At 39.0% G+C, this 19,462-nt stretch overlaps 2 protein-coding genes across 4 annotated transcripts; one reads left to right on the top strand and one right to left on the bottom strand.

The window, feature by feature from the left end:
* Positions 1–808: 808 nt before the first annotated feature.
* On the bottom strand, positions 809–12,485 carry nr1h3 (nuclear receptor subfamily 1, group H, member 3). Of its 3 annotated transcripts, none has more exons than XM_087170117.1 (11): positions 12,316–12,485; positions 9,635–9,852; positions 8,038–8,120; positions 7,616–7,858; positions 6,574–6,840; positions 6,269–6,474; positions 5,709–5,888; positions 5,353–5,452; positions 4,893–5,006; positions 4,653–4,747; positions 809–4,398 (listed from the first exon to the last, which is right to left on the bottom strand). In XM_087170117.1, exons 3-11 carry the CDS (start codon positions 8,078–8,080, stop codon positions 4,252–4,254), a joined length of 1,395 nt encoding a protein of 464 aa, XP_087026243.1. In that variant the 5' UTR covers positions 8,081–8,120; positions 9,635–9,852; positions 12,316–12,485; the 3' UTR covers positions 809–4,251. The 3 variants fall into 3 exon arrangements, with proteins under 3 accessions (XP_087026243.1, XP_087026242.1, XP_023248922.1); XM_087170116.1 differs by having other exon boundaries at positions 9,640–9,852; positions 12,316–12,484; XM_023393154.2 differs by lacking the exon at positions 12,316–12,485 and adding an exon at positions 10,151–10,334 and having other exon boundaries at positions 9,640–9,852.
* Positions 12,486–14,545: 2,060 nt separating this feature from the next.
* arl14ep (ADP-ribosylation factor-like 14 effector protein) lies at positions 14,546–18,899 on the top strand. The gene is made up of 4 exons (XM_023393140.2): positions 14,546–14,725; positions 15,668–15,992; positions 16,945–16,985; positions 18,114–18,899. The coding sequence occupies exons 1-4, from the start codon at positions 14,655–14,657 to the stop codon at positions 18,340–18,342; spliced, it is 666 nt and encodes a 221-aa protein (XP_023248908.1). The 5' UTR covers positions 14,546–14,654; the 3' UTR covers positions 18,343–18,899.
* The last annotated feature ends 563 nt before the right edge of the window (positions 18,900–19,462 follow it).

The following is a 19,462-nucleotide window of genomic DNA, read 5'->3' as shown; positions in this document are numbered from 1 at the left end:
GAAAGGTAATCGGATATATGATTCCCTTTGTTCTTGTTTATCCTTGCAATGGATGAATAAACCTCAAGAAAACAGAAAACATTGATTTGGACAATGGTTACATCCCCATGATGCACCAGTGACCGTTTAATTCTAAAGTTTGATTCAAGATTGATTTTTACAGCGACAATTAAAATTACAGGAAAGTCAAGCAAACTATACATACTTCCTTTTAGTGTAGGGTCTTTGAAATTTCTAATAATCTCAAATTTTTTATAGCACCATAAAATCCTAAAACAGGGACTGGAATAACATTTTGTGATAGAAGAAAACAAATTAACCTGACAATATATATATATATATATATATATATATATATATATATACACACACACATACATACTTTGAACATGTTCGTGATGTGTTTATATTTTATCTATCAATATTATTACTATTACATCCTGCTTCAGTGCTGTATGTTTTATATGTGGTAGTGCAGTGCCCCATATGTTTTGGAGGATATATTCAAGGGGAAACTTAAATGCATCCTCTCGGAAAATCAATTTTAGGCATCCGCATTATTTATCTTTTTATTTATCTATTTATTATTATTATAACTAGCCAAACTGATTAAATTACAGATCTTGTTCAAAACCCTCTGCGGTTCCATCTTTTGTAATCAGGAGTCACTGAGATGAATCAATAATAGAAACGTTTCATCCTCCAGCGATGGGAACTGTCCCGTGTAAATACAAAATAAATCTGAGTTCTTGTCTGAACTTCAAAACATGAAAATCAATCAGGAAACAAGTCATCGATTCCAAACATATTAGCACTACAGCATAGCTTTAATTTATACTGTACATACAAAACAGAAGGTCTCCCGGAGTTACAAGTATTAAAATAGGTTTGCATTTCTATATATCAATGTTTACAGTGTCACCCTTTGAGGACAGAAATTAAATGAGATCAGAGGCATCAATTACAGTATATACAGGATAATTAACTGTGATACGTACAGCATTAACATAACATGTACACTACGAAACAAAGATCTGAGAGCCAACAACTGATGCTTTTTGCTAATTTGATCAGAGTAAGAAGAACAATTCAGTTTCGTCAAATCTGTCAGTTGACGCGGGGTTCATTGGGGCACGGTGGAAAATTCGCTCCCATATTACAGAGGTTATTTTTAAATGTGATGATTTAAAGTGTTTGGTTGGAGATTAACCCGCAAACAGCAAAATCAGAAACCAAAAACAAACCTCGCGTCATTGAAACAGACACAAAGCCACCTGGAACAAATCACAGATACAGTTTCACAACGCCGCACGCTATTTATCTGCTTTTTTAAAATGTTGATCCATCTGTCAAAAAAGAAAACCAAAGGGTTAGAGTGGTGTAAGCAAGTCTATAACAAAAAAAAACAACAAACAAACAAAAAACATATTCCCATTTTTATAGTATCAATAAAAAGTAAATCAAAAATCTGAGCGGGAAGGCAAAAGGGCTCGATACAATACGTGGTCAGAAAATGCCAGGACACCTTTGGCTTCTGTCTTTGAATGAAAAACATGCGTCTCAGGAAAATTTCATTACATTTAATGATCATCAAGTTTGAGATTTAATTCAGGCAACTTTCAAACTAGCAGTGCAACACAGTACAGCTAAAGATAGAAATCAAACTCTTCCTTTTGTTGTTTTGTAGAATTGGGGTGCAAACTGACTAAACTGTGGCTAAACTCTGTCTTTTCCAGGGAACTGAAGGAGGAGAGGAAGAAAAACTTACTCTCACTATTGTTTCTGTGATGATTCTGCAGGTCCAAGAAAACACCAGCGTTATTGATACAATAAAAAATGTTTGCAGTCATTTCCAGTCTTTTATGTGACGGTGATCGAGGCACATCTTTAAAATCAGAGTCACCACGCTGATGATGATGATGATGATGATGATGATGATGATGATTATGGTCAATTTTAGATCTCACAGATGGATTGAATGGCAAATAGTTTACTACGAGTCGTGTGTGTTTGTATTTGTGTAGCATTCCCTGTTAAGAATGTTTTTTTCCACATAAGAAACTTGAACGTGTCACAGAAGGAAAAGCTGCTGCAACAAGTCAAAATGTCTTCAGAGAAAAAGACCTATCTAAAATAAAATAAACATTACTTGACGATCTGGGAAATAAACCTCATGAAACAGATATGTGCTGGTGGATGAAGTAAAAACAAAAAGAAAACAAACAAAACAAAAAATTGAAATTCAAATGATCAGTTATTAAAAACACATTCGATACATCACTAAGTGCTTTTGGACAATATTATCTAATTCAGATCAAATCAATATTCGGCCAGTTGTACCTGTGAGGACACCTGTGTGCCGCTGAGAGTCCTGTGTATTTGTATTTCTGTGCTCGTGAAGAATCAATGTCCCATTTTAGCTGTAACACCTGTAGCTGTTAAATGCAACTTCATTAATCAAAAACCACAAGAAACTTTAGCTGAAAATGGTAAAAAAAAAAAACAAAAACAAAAAAAGTAACAATAATGTGATTTTAACTGGCAGGTGAAGAGTTGGGACAGAGCATTCAAGTCTAATGGTGACACCTGGAAACGGCTAAACAGACATCTGAGGAATTTTCTGCCATTTGAAAAACGGGCTGCGACGACATTGTTTTGCTCTCGGCCCCTTTTCAACGCCAACGCGAGCACGAAGCGAGAAAACAAACTTCACGATTGTGAACTTATATTGACATTCCTTTATCAACCATTATGCAGCATTTCAAGTTGAGGAGAATGTATGAAAAACACAGCACGGATATAAACATCTAGATCTCTGTAGCTATAACGTTTAAAATGTTAAATGTTTTTACTCCTTTCCTGTTGCTTTCTGCTCCCTGTTCATTTAGGCTTTCCAACATCTGACCAGTTAAAGCTGTTTGTGCCGAGTCAAGGACGATACTCAGACTATGGCAGATGTTTAGATCAAGATGTTTTTCCACTGTATGTTCAGTTTTATCAAAAATAAAAGGCCGAAATTCTCTGTTTTCTGTTCAAACTGTATGTTGCTTACACATTTCTCACACCTTTAAAAAAAAGCCAATGATAAAAATCACAAATCAAAATATGAAAATAACCGTTTTGTATCCTTTGTTTTGATTTATGATCACAACTTTGTGAGTATGGGTTTTTATTCATCTGAAAAGAGGGTGACACAGATGGTCGATTGATTGACTTCCTTTTTTAACCGACAGTTCATCTTTACATGAGTTTAAAGAGACTTTACGGACCACCTAGTTCAAGGTACCAGTCTGTGTAGAAAAAGAAAAAAAGAAAAAGAATTTAGTCACATCACCACATTTCCTGTAAATGAGGGCAGTCTGCCAGTCACCCGCAGAGTTTTACTTTCTTGTGCGTTAGTATGTGATTGTACAATCCCGTGGATGCTCTCTACATTTTTTCCAGTGAAAATAAATATACAATTTACATGAAAGTTTATGGGCATCTATAAATGACCAAAAGGGTCCCTTATGCACTTGGAAGAAAACTAACTTAATAGAAATTATAGAAGCCTCCAATTTCCCAGAGGTCTACTTCACATTACTTTACCTGAGCGACTACACAAACCTTTCGATTTCGATTTACTTTCAAAAGGAACACAAATTATTTCTTGCCATTTAACGATTCACAATACCATCCAGATGGCCTATCATTTCACCCTAACGTCAATAAAGTGAGTAGCAGACGTGGATCTGCTCATGCACAACTCTGTATCCATTTCCACCTATTGCACGACGGCAAAAATAAAATTAAAAAAAAAAAAAAAATCACTATTTCAACTGAATGTTCAGCTGTGAGACGACCACAGCTCAGACCTGCTCAGAACCTTCTGATAATTGTTAGAGAAAGAGAAAAGAACCGCACTAGAGATTGACAGAACTTTCAACAAATATTAAATCAGAGATAACTGGCTAAAGAGCCTGATGCTGGTATTTAATATCGCCACAATCATGTCAGCATCTACACAAAAAAGGAAGAACAAAAGGCTCAAAGAAAACTAGGTGTTCACGTTTCTCCGTATGAACACGAAAACCATTTAGCAGTCTGTCTGAGAGCAAAGGGCAACGACACTCTCCTCCCACAAGAAAATAAAATCTCAACGCTTTAACCGATCCCCGACCAGACGGGCAGAGAGGAGTCAGTGTTCCTGCTGGACGCCGTGTCCGTCTCCGACTTTACAAAGCCACAGAGGGCGGGACGTCAGGCTCGCAGTCACTCGTTGACGTCCCAGATTTCAGAGAGCAGCGGCGGGAGCTTCTTGTCCTGGAGGCGGAGGGCGAAGACCTGCTCCGAGTGGACGCTGCTTAGTGTACGAAGGCTCACCAGCTTCATCAGCATCCGAGGGAACATCAGGTGATCCTGAGGAAACCAGCGAAACAAAAGAAAAATAAAAAACTGTTAAAAATGGTAAATAAAAAAAGTCGGAGCAGTTTCCCATGTTCTGCTTTCTCCCCTGACACACAACAGCTCTGGTCACTGTTTGAGACGCCGCACCAGTCTGAACAACAACATGTAGCCCTGACCCAATGTGCTTGTTGTGATGACGGCAACCAGGTTATGCTGACATACTGCTGGTCAGGAGAGGAGAGGTTACGTAAACACCGGGCACTTACATTTGGTCTCTTTATCATGATGTAAGAGCGCAGTGCGTCCACATAGGGCTGCTGTAGCCTCTCCACCAGATCGTGATCCTGCACGTTCGGCCGATCTAAACAAAGTTTACCGAACAAAACAAACAAGTCACCTGTTAATCTCTTTTTATTTCACATTGTCTGATTCTTCTGGGGTAAAATGTGAATAATGTTTTAGATACTGAGGAGTCCCTGCAGGTTTTGTAGTTTATGAAATCTGACCTGCGGAGAAGATGTTGATGGCAATGAGCAGAGCATATTCGGCCTCGTCCAGATGCAGGTCATTCATTCCTTTTGAAAACTCAAAGATGGGGTTAATGAACTCAAACTGAAGCCCTGAGGTGGTGAGAGCAGAGAGAGGGAGGGGGAAACAAAGTCACGTTAAAGAAGGAAACGTGGTGCAATAATACACTGTTAGCAGAGGGACTGTAATTATCGCAAACTGAAGTAAGAGCAACAAATATTTCTCTTGATAAATAAATTATATAATGAATCAAACACGTCTTTTTTGCCATGACTAGTTTCAACAAACTCTTCAAAGTCAAAACAAGCAAAAACTGGTGAAAGCTGCTCATACATTTTTATTTTTTATAGAATATAAAACAGATTGAATACAGGCAATCAGCTTAAGCAATACTTAATATTTATATTTCCTATAAACATTTCAGATGAGAAAACACACCTGCTTTGGCAAAATCCTCCTTATTGTAGCTGAAATCCTTCAGAAATGTGATGCTATCAATAGCAGGGTTGTAGCGCCGGGACGTCTCCAGCAGCATGATCTGAGGAACACACACACGTGTCGGTGAGAAATATGATGCTGGTGGCAACTTTACACAACCACATCACTGAGAAGTAGAGTGTCTATCAGGGCTATTGATTATTACATTTATAAATAACTTATTTTACATGTTGTATGATAAAACTGCAAAGAGCTATGAACAGTATTTTGAAATGAGTCTCTTTTTCTTTTACATCAGTGATTTTTTTCAAAATCAGCGCGACAGAAATGATATTTCACGGTGAACGGCGACAGACCTCGATGGTCGACGTCTTCAGTAGAGCGATCTGGTCTTCCCTCGTGAGCTCCAGGAAACCAGGAAGCTGCTTCGCGAAATCCACAATCTCCTGCACCGACATGATCGCTAGCTCAGTGAAGTGGGCGAACCGCTGCTGACGCACCTCTCGGTTCTGCAAGTCCTGACTCTGTGGCCACGGCTGTCGCGCACACACACACACACGCACGCACACACACACACACACACACACACACTCACATTTACATTCAACATTTCACTGATACGTTTTCAAAACAGCAAAGCAGCACAGCAGGAAACAGGTCAAACCTGGATTCAAATCAAGCAGCTGTATTTTCTCTGCTGATGTCGCGGCAGAATAACAGCCACACACAACCGTTTTATTATTTCTTTTATAATTTGTATTTGAAGGTATTCATCTCTGATTTCTAAGGCCGTATGTTGAAGTAAGCTTACTGAGGCTATGGAGTAAACAAATAAAACCGATGGTTAATATCACACACGGGACAATTAACTGGTCGAGAACAAACCTCAGATCTTTCCCCTGAGACGTTCACTTACCGTCACTTTTGGTCGGTCGAGGAACGATCTCTTGTTGCATTGTTTCTGCATGGCCACCAGCTTCTCAATCATCTCCTGCTGCTGTGGGTCCAGCGTGGCCACTTCCTGCGGAGGCGTGGGGGTGACCACTGTGGACGTGCGGGCCGTTTCCTCCTCCTGCTGCTTCTTCATCTTCTTTAGTCTGATTTGTTCCTCAGAGAGAACGCCTATGGGTCAGAGCAGATGTGAAAGCTCACTCCCTGTAGTTAACACAAACCTACAGCGGAATCAAAACGTTCTACATCTCCGATTCACGCCACACTCACACTGCTCCAGCATGCCCGCCTCCCGACACTTGCGCAGGCGGCACTGCTGGCACTTCCTCCGCATGTACATGTCCATCTCGCAGCGGCCGTTGTTCTTGCAGGAGTACTGGGCACTTTTAATGACGCTGCGGCGGAAGAAGCCCTTGCAGCCCTCACAGCTCAACACGTTGTAGTGGAAACCAGAGGCCTTGTCGCCACATACACTGCACACCTCGTTGCCCAGCATCTTCGGGGCGGGCCCCTTCTTTCTCTTCACCGGCTGACCATCTACACATGTGGAAAAAGAAGACGAGGTGATGAGCAATATGAAGTAGTTTGAACAATTACGGTTCAGAAATAAACTGAAAATGTGTCTGACATGTTGATTCAACTCTATTTTTTGTGTTCACCATTGTTTGTGTACATAGGATAATAAAGCAGCACTGCATTAGGTTGTACATGTGTAGCACATTTATTGAAAATTTTCCAGTAGATGTAGAAAACTTCATTGTGCAGATACAATGGAGGTTTAAGCTAAAATGAGCTCGTCCAAGATCGTGGAATTAAAAAAAATAAAAAATAGGGCAAAACACGTCTGAGATTAGGAAGAGAAAGAAATACTGGTTAGTCTAGTCTGTGGAAGTTGTCCCACCAGTCCGAGCACACAGACAGATTAAAGAAACACACACCACTGTAAGAGACTGGAGCTTCAGACCGGTCTATCAGGTGTGGAGTGTGAGCGAAAATACACTTCCTTAAAATGTGACGATCACCGTTTCACTGTTTAGTGACCAACATGAGGTAAAAACAGAAATCAGAAAAGTCTTCTGGACTCATTTTATCCATTCCTGCTCTAATGTTGTTGTTTTTCTAAACGGTTTTTCCAGATTCATAATGAGACACAGATTGTAAAAATGATATATTTTAGTTTGGTTTATATATTTACCTTTTTTAATTCAGCTTATTAAAAGGAATTTTAACGATTTAAAGGCTTCAATACAACAAGGATTCAAATTTAATGTCAGTTTTGTGAATTGAAGCTATTTAAAGTAAGTGCTCTCACCTATGCTGGCAGATGTGTCACCTGCAGCTGGATCCAGCTTGATGTCGTTCGGCTCTACCGGCAGAGGGCTGCTCATCTCGGTCAGTGAAGGGCCATTGTGGGGGGGGGCGTGGAAGTCGTCCGGCTGGGAGAGGTCAGCGAGCGACAGGAGGCCGCCGTGCTTCACTGTGGCGCTTCCACTGCTCTCCTCAACCATGCAGTCCAGCTGCAGCTCAGAGGCCCCATCAAACACCTTACTCTCATCTGACAGAGGAGACGCAAACACATTCAGCCGCCTCGTATCATTGTTCAACACACCGTTTACCTTTCTACACATGCGACATAAAGCTCCTGGAATAAAAAGGAGGCTGAAGATAGATGAGCTGTGCTGAGAGAACTGGACCCTGTGGACAAACACTTGTGAAAGCTGTTGTTCCTCTTACCATGACCAACATCTGGGATATCAGTCACAGACAGCGTGGACATCTTCTGCACAGCAGCTTGTCATTACGAAATCAACGTGTACCTGCGAAATACAAAAACCACATTCCAGATCAGATTTGATTATGACAGAAAAAAGAATCTCTGCGTTTAACTTTAATGCCAAGAACGTCTGAGTAGTGATCCCCCGAACAGACGCACATATTAAAGCAGCAGGATGAAGGAAAGCCGACACTGTGGGTAGATTGTTTTGATGTATATTCAAAACAGGGACGACATCAAAGGCAGAGCAATTATCTTTATTTTCTTACACTGCAGTTCTTAGAAAGATCTAAAATATGAAAATCCTTGAAATAAACTCAAACCCTGCCTATTAAAATGTGTGTACAGCAAGTGGCTGTAAAAGCAGAAATGAAAGTTTGTCATGTGGCACATAAGGATGCATTCCAGGAAACTGATTCAGCAGACACCCATGTGTGATTTTTGGCTATTCTTACCCTCCCTGCAAGACAGAAATCCATTCAATGTAATACTGCAGCAACCCTGTTCATTCATTTGTAACATTGAGATATTAAAGGAATAAATGCTGAAGTAATTAATGCATCTAAGAAATCTCTAACAACCGACCAACTATTGTCATCTCAGGTGTAAAACGTCACATTGCCCGATTATAATTTTATTTTATTTTTACACTTAATTTATATGAATATGTCAGAAAGAGTCTAGATTGAAGTTGATGTAGTTTATGTTTACGTGCGTTTGACAGAGAACAAAAAACTAACTTTTGCTTTATATAATCATTCATGATATCACTTTTTCATCTCCCTTAAAAATGAGACATAATTATCTATTTCTTTAAATCTGGTAGCAATTAAAAAAAAAAAAAAAAAAAAAATCAGGTCTTGCGAAAAAGTTACGACTGAGATTACACAACAAAAATCACAGAGATAGTATTTAACCACACGGTTTCTAGACTGGATTTCTGCGCATCTTACAGTTGTTCATGTTTCCGATGAATAACAGAATAAGTGGGATTACACATGCCTGTTTTAAATGCCACGACAGATTATGTTCACAAGAAATTAAAAGGGAAAACCCAACGACAACTGTAACAGCTACACTAGCAGTGACGAGAGTAATTTTCAAAGCCACACTGATAAGCCACTAAATACCATAGTAAACCAGTGAAGTGGTTCTCGTTGCTGTCTGAGATAAAAGCTTCCACACAGGAAGAAGGACTGATGAAGGCAAGACTCTACTTGGCATAGAGACGCCTTGGTGGCTTTCGCCTTATTAGACGAAACTGTGTTCACTTTTTTTTTGTTTGCCTTTAAAATATCCATGTCAGCATTTAGCAGTAATGTTGCACTTTTGCTGACAAAAAGAATGAATCTCTGAGGGGAATTTTCAACAACAATATCCTGTGTGTCCACTAAAACAATTTAAATGTTTCCACTGACAGCTGCGCAGCATTTCTTTTCTAGGTATCATCAGTCAATGCCTGAGAAAAAACAAAAAGGATTCTTTTTATACAAAGCCTCATTTAGCTGAAATGAATCCTCCCCAGTGACTCTGTGACGGACACAGCATTGGACTGACCTTACCTCTGAAGTTGATGTCTTACTTATCGCCCATCCATCTTGCCCATGCGAGTCCACAACCTCAGTCTGTCGATATCCCTGCGGTGATGGAGGACTTGCTTGCCTGATGAGTCTTGGGGATGCCAAAACCACTGTGACTTATCGGGCTGAAGTTTAATGATTTGATATCTTGAAGAGAGTGAGTAGAAAAGAAGACGAGTCCCTTCCTACAATGCCCTATGGGAGACAGGAGGGAAAACAGAAGGGAGGGGAGGGGTGAGAGAGAGAACATAAGAGGTTACTATTGGTCATCTGCATGGCTCTCAACTCCCCACGGGGCTGTAGTGCTCCAGCCTTTTCCTCAGAGTCTTTAAGCAGCCGATTTTACCACACAGACACAATAGGGATGACCCCATCTCTCCTTAAGTTCTTTCCAAATATATTGTGGTCCTCCGTCGGAGATGAAAGGCTGTCACCACTTAAAGCCTTTTTCACAGAAATGTCACACAACGTATGAAGAGAAAAATCCTCTAACCTCGTGGTATCAAGATTCAGAACCGGTTTAATATTCACATATTGAGAAACCACAAATCAATATATCAAACGTCATGGCGGCGGTGCAGATCCTGAGTCTACAGTTGTTTGATTTCTGATCATTCTTCTTCAGCTATAAAATCTGTCTCTCGGACAGTATGTCTGCTAATCAATGGTGTCAAGTTTTACTGGGTGAATTCACATTCTTTGGTTGTAAAACTATCTATTCTCTTCCTGTGACATTATGTCATCCGCACCCTGATCTCTCTGTTCCAGTCCAATGTCCCCTGTGTCCCCTTATCAGTCAGTCACCTTTGTCCAGGTGCATGTTTTCATAGATGGCTGGAAATGAAATGAAAGCTCCAGCAAAAATCAATTAAGCACAAAAAAAAACCTAAAAGTTTTATTATATTGAACACCTTTTTTCAACCACCCGTTACAACTCACACAATCACCACTGACATGTTCTCTTCAGTAAATAATCTACTTGATCAGTGTGTTAATAAAAAGCCACAACACTCATAATGAACCTGGTTTAGTCATTATAACCTTCTTCAGCTGATTATAACTCAGTAGTCAATGTTAAACTTTACCATCTAAGCTAAAAGACAATGTTATAAATCAAGTATTTTTTTTAATGCTAAGTGTAAAAACAAAAACAATAAAAAAGTGTAAATATAACTACTGATTTCAGATTATAAAGTAACTAGTGCTGAAACAATTGTTAGACTAATCAATTGTGCAACTCTGTCAATTTAAATAATACATTTTTCGTGTAATTTTCAAGGGAGGAATGCAAAAAACTTATTGATTCCAGCTCCTCAAATGAGAAAATGATCTGATTTTCTTAGTCCTCTATGATTGTTAACTGAATAGCTTTAAGTTTTAATAACTGGTTAGACTAAAAAAGTAAGTTTTATTTATAAGATTAGATATTAGGAAATTATAACAGCCATTTTTCACAATTTTCTGAATTAATCAGTAAAGGGGAGGACATTAACAAAGCCTGAAAAAATTGCAGAAATGTGACAACTGCTATAGCTGCAATAGGTGTTTGTGGGTTACAGGGTGATTTTGAAATCCACAAATACCCACCCGAACATCAATGGACAAGTACAGTCAGCATGAGTGAGTGGGAAATGTCCTTTTCTCATCGTACCAACGGATGTAACTCTGTCCGGTGAAGCAAAAAATGGACTCCCATACTCAGCAACAAGTTGGTGTGAAAGCAAAGAGTCAGTGTTTTCAGGAGATACAGGTTTCAAGATGAAGGTTCCCACACACACACACACTCACACAAAACACTAATGGAAGAAGAAGTAGTACACTCAGGGCTTCAAGGCCCCGGAGACCCACCCAGTGTTTTCACTTCTTCTGACTAGAGAGGCAGTGCTGACAGTCGTGTAAGGTCACCAAACCAATAAAAGATTATAAAGATATAAGTCAACATGCACTGGTGGCAGATGCAACAGATGTCATGCGAGTTCATATCCACACAGACGACTAATCAGTGAATACACCTGTGTGGGTGAACCCGGGATGTTTAAGGGGTTTTAATGGTTAAATTGATTATACCCACCACACAGACTTTAACAGGTATAGAGGAGCAGATGTAACCCAGGTGTCAAAGCCTTGTAGCCTTTTGTCAAGCTAAATTAGCCTCAGTGGTTAGCTAGGTGGATGTCAACTGACATTTAACGTTATTTCACAACCGTGTTAGCTGTGTAAACACTTAAAAGAGCACACTTCAAACACATGTGATCGTGTTGAGGCTGATACTGCTTGAGATGGTCAGATTCAGCGGTTGTTTTGACCACAGACTTAATGCTAACATTAGCCAAGTTGGTCAGTTAGTTAGTTAACCAGTATTGCCAGTTATCTCGTACACAAACAAGCAGCTAGCTACAAGCTCGGCTAATAAAACGTTAGCAGGTGTTAACAATGTTTACCGTCTACCAATCAATCCTGGTGAAAAATTTACATCGGGTTGTTTACGTAAGATTGGGCAAGATTTGGCTTCATGGTCAATCCAAACAAGGCCAATATCGTTAACGTTAGCCTAACACCCCCGCACTCGAAAGGAACTCCCTTTTAACAAGTTCAGCTAAGCTAGCTTAGCTAATAAACCACAGACACGTTTAGAAAAGACAAAATTAGTTCACTTGCCAGAGACTTCGCGCGTTTTCAACTACTTGTTAGTCAGGGCAGGCTACTCCGTTCGTTTCGTGGCTGCTGACAACAGCTTTGACAACCGAAGCTAGCATGTTAGCTCGCCAGACTAACCAGCGTACTTCTGTCATGTGATCCAGCGGCGGCCCCGGGCAGCTGCGAGCTCGGGCTGCGGCTGCTGCAGCAGGAAGCGGGTTTCATCGAGCTGAGAGCCCGGGGCAGCAGGGATCACTGCCCTGTGGTTAGTCTTACAGGCAGCCGGGGATGTTCACATTTATCACATTTAATTAGTTTGAAATTGTCAAATATAAATGCAAGCAGGCGTTACACTATATTTAAACGTGTATACATGCACATACTGTAGTCACTTATTACATTACCCACTTTTATTTCCATTTATGCCAATATTTATTTCAGCACGCCTTGCACCACCTGTTTATTTGTTTACATGTCCATGTCTACAGTCAAATTTCTTGTGACTTAAACAAACATACTTGGCCAATAAAAGCTGATTCTGATTCTTTAGGTTCCAAAAGTAAAATAATAATAATAATAATAAACTTTATTTGTATAGGACCTTTCATACAAGAAATGTAGCACAAAGTGATTTACAACAAAGAAATAACATGCACCAAGTGATTCAAATGAAAAGAAAATACATAAAGTGAACATAAAACATTAAAAGCATTGACCTAAAAGGAAAAACATTAAAAACATTAGTGTAAAATGAGATAAAATAATGAATAAATAATAATTCATGATGATGTAGCCTACTGTTAACATGACCAGATTGACCTTTTGGTGTTGTGGCCCTTATTGACCCCTCTACTGTACATGTCAGTTCGTTATTCGCACAGGCGCCCAGACAACGACCAGTGTTCTCGAACTGAAATGATTAGCTGATTACTCAATTAGTCCATTGAGAAAAAGTAAATGGCAACCATTTTGATTAATTGATTGGTAAATTAAGCCATTCATTAAGCAAAAAATGCCAAAAATTCACTGGAACCAGATTCTGAAATGTGAATAGTTGCTACACCTTTATGTTTTTTTCTTCACAAAAAATCAAGTTGATTATCTTAACTTTGACATTTTATTCAGACAATTGATTATTAAAGAAAATAGATGTTATATTGAAAATAACACATTCAGTGCCTCCATGATGGAACAATAATACCTTGTCTTAGGTCTTCTGTGTGTTAATTATATGACACACAGAAAAACAATGTAAATGGAGCAAATTTTACACTTCACAACAAATGAGCACAATATAAACAAACAATTAAGTTGTTAAACCCCAGATATTGACACTAATTACTAAGTTCTGATAAATGTGCAATTAATCAAGGTATGTAGAGCCAAACAATCCGGCTTTTGGGGCTCCTGGGCAGTTGCTTTGTCCAGCTGGTAATCCAGCCTTGGTTATTACAAATAACTGGCAAAACAAGACACTGTGTGAATATTGCCATGGTCAGATTAATCTGTAAAAGTGCTCGGGGCAAAAATTTGCTACTGGAGTCCTTTTGACCCCCAACTTGCCCTCTGTGAACTGTGTCAAAGTTTCCATTGGGAAAGGTGCACACAGCAGACATCAGCTTAATATGTCCAGTGACCCAAAATCTAAAAGTACTCCAGTGCTGGAATAATGTTAACTGGACCCATGTACTAATAAATTATTAGGCACATGCACCACACAAATTGGTGTCATATCCATATCAGCAGTGATTGAAGGAATTGAGTAAATGTAGCAATATTTGAACGTGGAAACATGAAATTACAAGTAAAACTAATGTATTAAAAAAGTTAAAATATTATCATCAAAATGTACTCAAAAATTAAAATAAACATAGTTATGTAGACAAATTGTCACCTTTTTAGTATTATCATATATGATATATTATGTACCTGGATTATTATAATTGATCCATTTACATATAACCAGCATTACAATGCTGTAATTGGTAGCGGTTGTGCAAGTCTATGTAGTTCAACATATAACAATGTACAAGTTATATAAACTAAACTAATGCTTTGTATTCAGAATATTTGTCTGTGATAGGTAGTGAAAAGCATTTTCCATAGAAAAGCAGAATGAAAAGTAAAGTGCCTCATATTGTACTCAAGTCTCCTGTAAATTCTGAGTGATTATCTGAGCCGCCGCTAGAGGGCAGACGCTTTCGAGGCAAAACAGGAAGTTGAACCGGATATACATTTTTACTTCCGCCGAGGAAGAAGCCGAACGAGAACAAACACAAACCGCCAGTGTTTGATTTATTTTCTTGCGTAATTTCAGCTGTATTTGGTCTTTTATCACAGAGCGTCTACAAAAGGACACCATGCCCGTTATTTGTGCGGCGATAGGGTGCAACAATAAATTTGTAAAAGGGTCGGAAATAAGATTTTACCGGTAAGTTTTCAACGGTTGAGCTGATGCGCCGAAATCCGGACGTTAGCTTCAAAAAATAGTACACAAACAAGACATTAATAAATTTGCTTTTAAATTACTTTCATAGACGACATTTGTCCTTGGTCAATGCGGGTTTTAACGTTAAGACAAAGTCCGCCTATCGATTACTAAACGTGTCCTAGCACAAGTTAGCTAACGTTAACATAACCTCTCGTAGCTATAGTTACCTTACATTATTCCATTAAACCACAACAACAGTGTTGTAGAGACGGAAAGACAAATAATGGAAAGCAATAATAAACATTAAGACATAAGTAAGAAGATATATATGCAAAAAAAAACTTTATACATAATATTAATGTGACGACACTAGAAATAACTGGAAAAGCTTTTGATGGGGAAATGGAGGTGACTCAACAATAACAAACTTGCACTTCCACTCAACCCTTTAACATGTCACACAGAAAACATAAGACAAGGTTTTATTATTCCATCATAGAAGCTGATGACTTATGAAAACATGATGTCTTGATAAAATGTTAATGCATTAAGTTTTGTGTACTGGTTGTCGCCTCAGACAGTTGCTTTGTACGGAGGAGGATTACAATGGATTTTCTTTTGTGATCAAACTTTTATTATTATTTTGCTCCAAGTTTTGGGGGTTGAAAGAAAAAAAAACATAAATTCTTGCATACATCTACAATATTAGACATGAATTCTTTTATCATAACTTACAAACATACTGCTCTTATTTATCCATGTACATTGCGGCATTCATCTGCTGCCTGACAAAGGGTTTTCATTTACCCCTCCAATACTCCCACCCACTTTCCCTGGGCGGCATCTGGGTGAAACAGTCCAAATATAAATAAATAAATAGTAAATAAATACTAAAATCATGAAGCATCCTTGAAACAATCTCTTCCCTCTCCTGTGTATCAGGTTCCCACTCAGTAAACCTCAACTTGCCAGCAAATGGGTACACAGCCTGGGGATGAAAAACTTCATCCCCACTGCCAACACCTGCCTCTGCTCGGAGCACTTCAGGACCGACTGCTTCAGGGACTACAACGGCAAACAGTTTCTGAGGGAGGACGCGGTGCCCACCATATTCACCCATGGGCAGGATTCTTCAAAGATTGAACTGCGAAAGAGAGGAGTGATACCTAAGGAGACAAACGTCCCAACTCCAATAGGAACACAAGCGGACAAAGACAGAGTGAGAGAAGCCGCCAATCTACGCAGAGACAAAAGAGGAGGACTGAGGGTGAGCTTTCCATTACTACTGATGTTATATTCACCTTTTGATGTATCATACTAGTATTTTAAATGTGTCAGCTCATTGACTCACATATAAATTACAGACCTTTAAGTTTTAAGTAGTGAATGAGGTAAAACTTTCCAAAATACCTTTAATCCTCATCTCTCCTCGGTGCCATGATTGTACACGACCACAACAAACTGAGCCTGAACAAAATGTTTACCTGCTTAATTAACACAGTTAGTATTTAATCAAACCAAGAGGACAATTTACACTGCAGACTCATAAACTGTGTGTAGTATCAGAAAAAAATCTAAATGATCAGTTTGCTGTGATTATTACACATTTTAAAAGTCAGAGCATCATTTAAAATGTTTTTTTCTTCTTATGATTAATCACAGCAAATACATAACCTGTTGTGGGGATAATTTGCAGTGCAGTGTTTTATAGAATTGATTTTAAGGACCTTTTACTGGTTTTTAAAGCTCTTCATGGTTTGGGACTGGGCCTCCTTTGCATATTCTTTATAATCCTTAACGAGCTCTCAGATCTTCTTCTGGGCTTCTAAATGAAAACAGGCAGTGCAGCTTTTTTTCAACTATGCTCCAAAACTATGGAAAACTCTGCCAAGAGCTGCAAGAGATGCTCTGTGAACATTTTGAAACGACAGCTGAAAACTTATTCATTTAACTTGGCTTTTAATTAAATCGCTCATATTTTATTATTCGTACTGGTTTCTGTTTTTATTTTCATTTACATATTTTATCATCTTCTGTCTTTCTATTGTTTATTTTCATTGTCCTTCAATCCACCTTTACTTTATTGTACTATTTCACTTTTTATTGTAAGGCACTTTGAGCCACAACTCTTGTATGAAAAGTGCTCTATAAATAAAGTTTATTATTATTATGATTATTATTTACTTTAGTATAAAATGTGCTTATGTATTTTATCACAGGGTGGACGAGGCGGCCGTGGAGGAAAACAACTGACTGACAGGTGAGACGCTGTGTGGGTGTTTCTTTTGTATTACTTTATAGTTAACACCTCTTCATCTCCTCTTCTCAGTGAAGTAGATAAACCTGCTGCTGTTTGATTTAATCTGTTTCTGACTCTGTAGAGTGTCCTGCACTAAACACACACAAAAAATAAACATAAAAAGACCTGAACAAATTAAAGAGAGCTGCTGGCGGCATGTCTTAGATTTCTGGGGTGATTATGTGTTTGATGGTTCATTTCTCTGACCAGGCAGTTTAATGATGTGTTGACATATTTACAGCAACAGCAACATTAAATTTATAGCAGGAAAAAATGCACAAGCTAAACTGTCATCGGGAAGTTTTAGATTTTGGTGTCAGTATCTAAAAATCAATCAATCAAATGCTGCCATTACTAATTTCACTGTGTATATATAAATATCTCCACAGACAGTAGACAAGTAGCGGTTACAATGTATTCTAAAGGCACCTCGGTTTCATGCCATAAAAAACAAAGTTAAATGAAAAATAAGCATTTTTCAAACCACAATTCACTTCTGTGTCTAGATGCTCAGTATCTTCCAGTCGAGACCCGCTGCTCCCACGTGTTAGCACGGATACTTAGGCTTGTATTCGCAAACAAAGTGTGAAAGCATCGGCACTTTAAAGACTGATCAGTCCTTCACAAACCAACACAGGTCAGTTAGCGCTTGTTCAGATCTAGTTTGGAAAGTAACAGAAACATGAGGCCGGGTGGATGGATGCAGAGGGAAAGGTTTTTCCTTCAGGCTCTGTGTTGTTTAATTAGATGATTTAAATCTGAAGCTTTGATCATTGTTTCATAATGAAGTGAAAGACAAAACTGTCCCCAGGTTTTTCCCTCCTCACTGAGCGCTTCATTATATTAACTGTCATTGCCTGACTGCGGTAGACGCCAGCAGCAGCGTAGATGCAGATTTATACTGAGATGGTTTATATTCAGCTGTGATCACTTTACATTGTCGTTACTGTCAGGCGTAAATAAAAGAGAGAAAGTAATTACAGGAATCCACTGAGGCGGGAAAAATGCTTCAGGAAAACAAAATGTGACTGTTGTATCAGAGTGAACGGATCAATCATTGATATCAGTTTTTCCCTCTGGGTCACGCAGGCAGACGTTGGGGGCCAAAAGCAGAGTGTACGACAACAAAGGCCGGCTGCTCTCCAACGGCAACGACATGTGCGACTGTCTGGATGTGGACTGTATGGGCTGCTTCTACCCTTGCCCCGAGTGCTGTTCGCGCAAGTGCGGCGTGGAGTGCCGCTGCGACAGGAAGTGGCTTTACGAGCAGGTGGAGGTGGAAGGCGGAGAGATCATCCGCAATAAGTTTGCTATTTAGTTAGCAGTGACTCTTCGGCTTTAAATGTTAAATCATGGAACCACGGGGCTTCTGGGAATCCAGCTCCTGAATCCAGTTCCTGAATCCAGCTCCTGAATCCAGTTCCTGAATCCAGCTCCTGAATCCAGCTCCTGAATCCAGTTCCTGAATCCAGCTCCTGAATCCAGTTCCTGAAACCAGCTCCTGAATCCGGCTCCTGAATCCGGCTCCTGAATCCAGCTCCTGAATCCAGCTCCTGAATCCGGTTCCTGAATCCAGTTCCTGAATCCAGCTCCTGAATCCAGCTCCTGGATCCAGCTCCTGAATCCCAGCTCCTGAATCCAGCTCCGAGCCCAGCTGCTGATGGATCGTTCAAGAACACGATGATGTTTAAAAGAATCGTCCACAATATTAATTAATAACAGTTTCTGCAGAGCTTCTGCCCGTGGTAGAAACTCTGCAGAACAAAGTATGGATGTGCATTTTGTTGTTTCTTTTTATTTCTCTCTTTTGTGTTTTACATGAAGAACATTTGTTTGTTGCAGCTTGTGTTAATAAAGCTTTTTCTTAATATTTGATCTCTGCACTGTTGATTTTATTTGGGAATAAAATTGATCTCATCTGATGTTTTCATGTCCGGCCGTCTCCAGGGAAGTTCCACTTTGTCACAGTGAGTTGCTGAATTTCTTTTTGTACAATATATATTTTAATTTTCTTTTCTATGTGAAATATTCACAGAAGGATAAAATATATATTACATCTGAAATGGGGAACTGACATCAGGGCTCAATTAATCGATATAATAATTGATGATGAGAGAAAGGCATATGTGTTCTAAATGTGTAATTGTGAGTAATGAATGGTGAGTTTTGATTCATTATAAACAGTAATATTTGGGTTTATTTTGCATATTTAATATAAAACCAAGATTTATCAAGTCACTGACAATGTTTTACAGTGGAAGGAGAAAAACATTTGTGTCTTTGTGGTGTTCAAACTTCAGATCACCTCCATATGTGTCTTGCTGTACATTTTAACTCTTCAGGATGAAGTTCAGTAGCTGCTGTGAAACACTGAGTTACATGAACAGAATGAATCACGGTCATTATGTGATGTTATTATATGGAGAATAACAAGTAAA

This window comes from Seriola lalandi, unplaced genomic scaffold, assembly GCF_002814215.2.
Source record: "Seriola lalandi dorsalis isolate HSWRI2012SDOR001 ecotype SW California unplaced genomic scaffold, Sedor1 jcf7180002054929, whole genome shotgun sequence".
In the NCBI taxonomy this organism is placed as follows: domain Eukaryota; kingdom Metazoa; phylum Chordata; class Actinopteri; order Carangiformes; family Carangidae; genus Seriola; species Seriola lalandi.
This window is presented reverse-complemented; position numbering and strand designations above follow the sequence as displayed.

What these genes read in the sequence shown, in the direction of transcription:
- arl14ep (XM_023393140.2), top strand. Translation starts at nt 14,655, where the DNA reads ATGCCCGTTATTTGTGCGGCGATAGGGTGCAACAATAAATTTGTAAAA. An exon ending in TCGGAAATAAGATTTTACCG is followed by an intron (nt 14,726 to 15,667) that starts GTAAGTTTTCAA and finishes CCTGTGTATCAG; the next exon opens with GTTCCCACTCAGTAAACCTC. An exon ending in ACAAAAGAGGAGGACTGAGG is followed by an intron (nt 15,993 to 16,944) that starts GTGAGCTTTCCA and finishes ATTTTATCACAG; the next exon opens with GGTGGACGAGGCGGCCGTGG.
- nr1h3 (XM_087170117.1), bottom strand. Translation starts at nt 8,080, where the DNA reads ATGTCCACGCTGTCTGTGACTGATATCCCAGATGTTGGTCATG. An exon ending in TATCCCAGATGTTGGTCATG is followed by an intron (nt 7,859 to 8,037) that starts GTAAGAGGAACA and finishes CTCCTCTGTCAG; the next exon opens with ATGAGAGTAAGGTGTTTGAT. An exon ending in CATCAACATCTTCTCCGCAG is followed by an intron (nt 4,748 to 4,892) that starts GTCAGATTTCAT and finishes AACTTTGTTTAG; the next exon opens with ATCGGCCGAACGTGCAGGAT.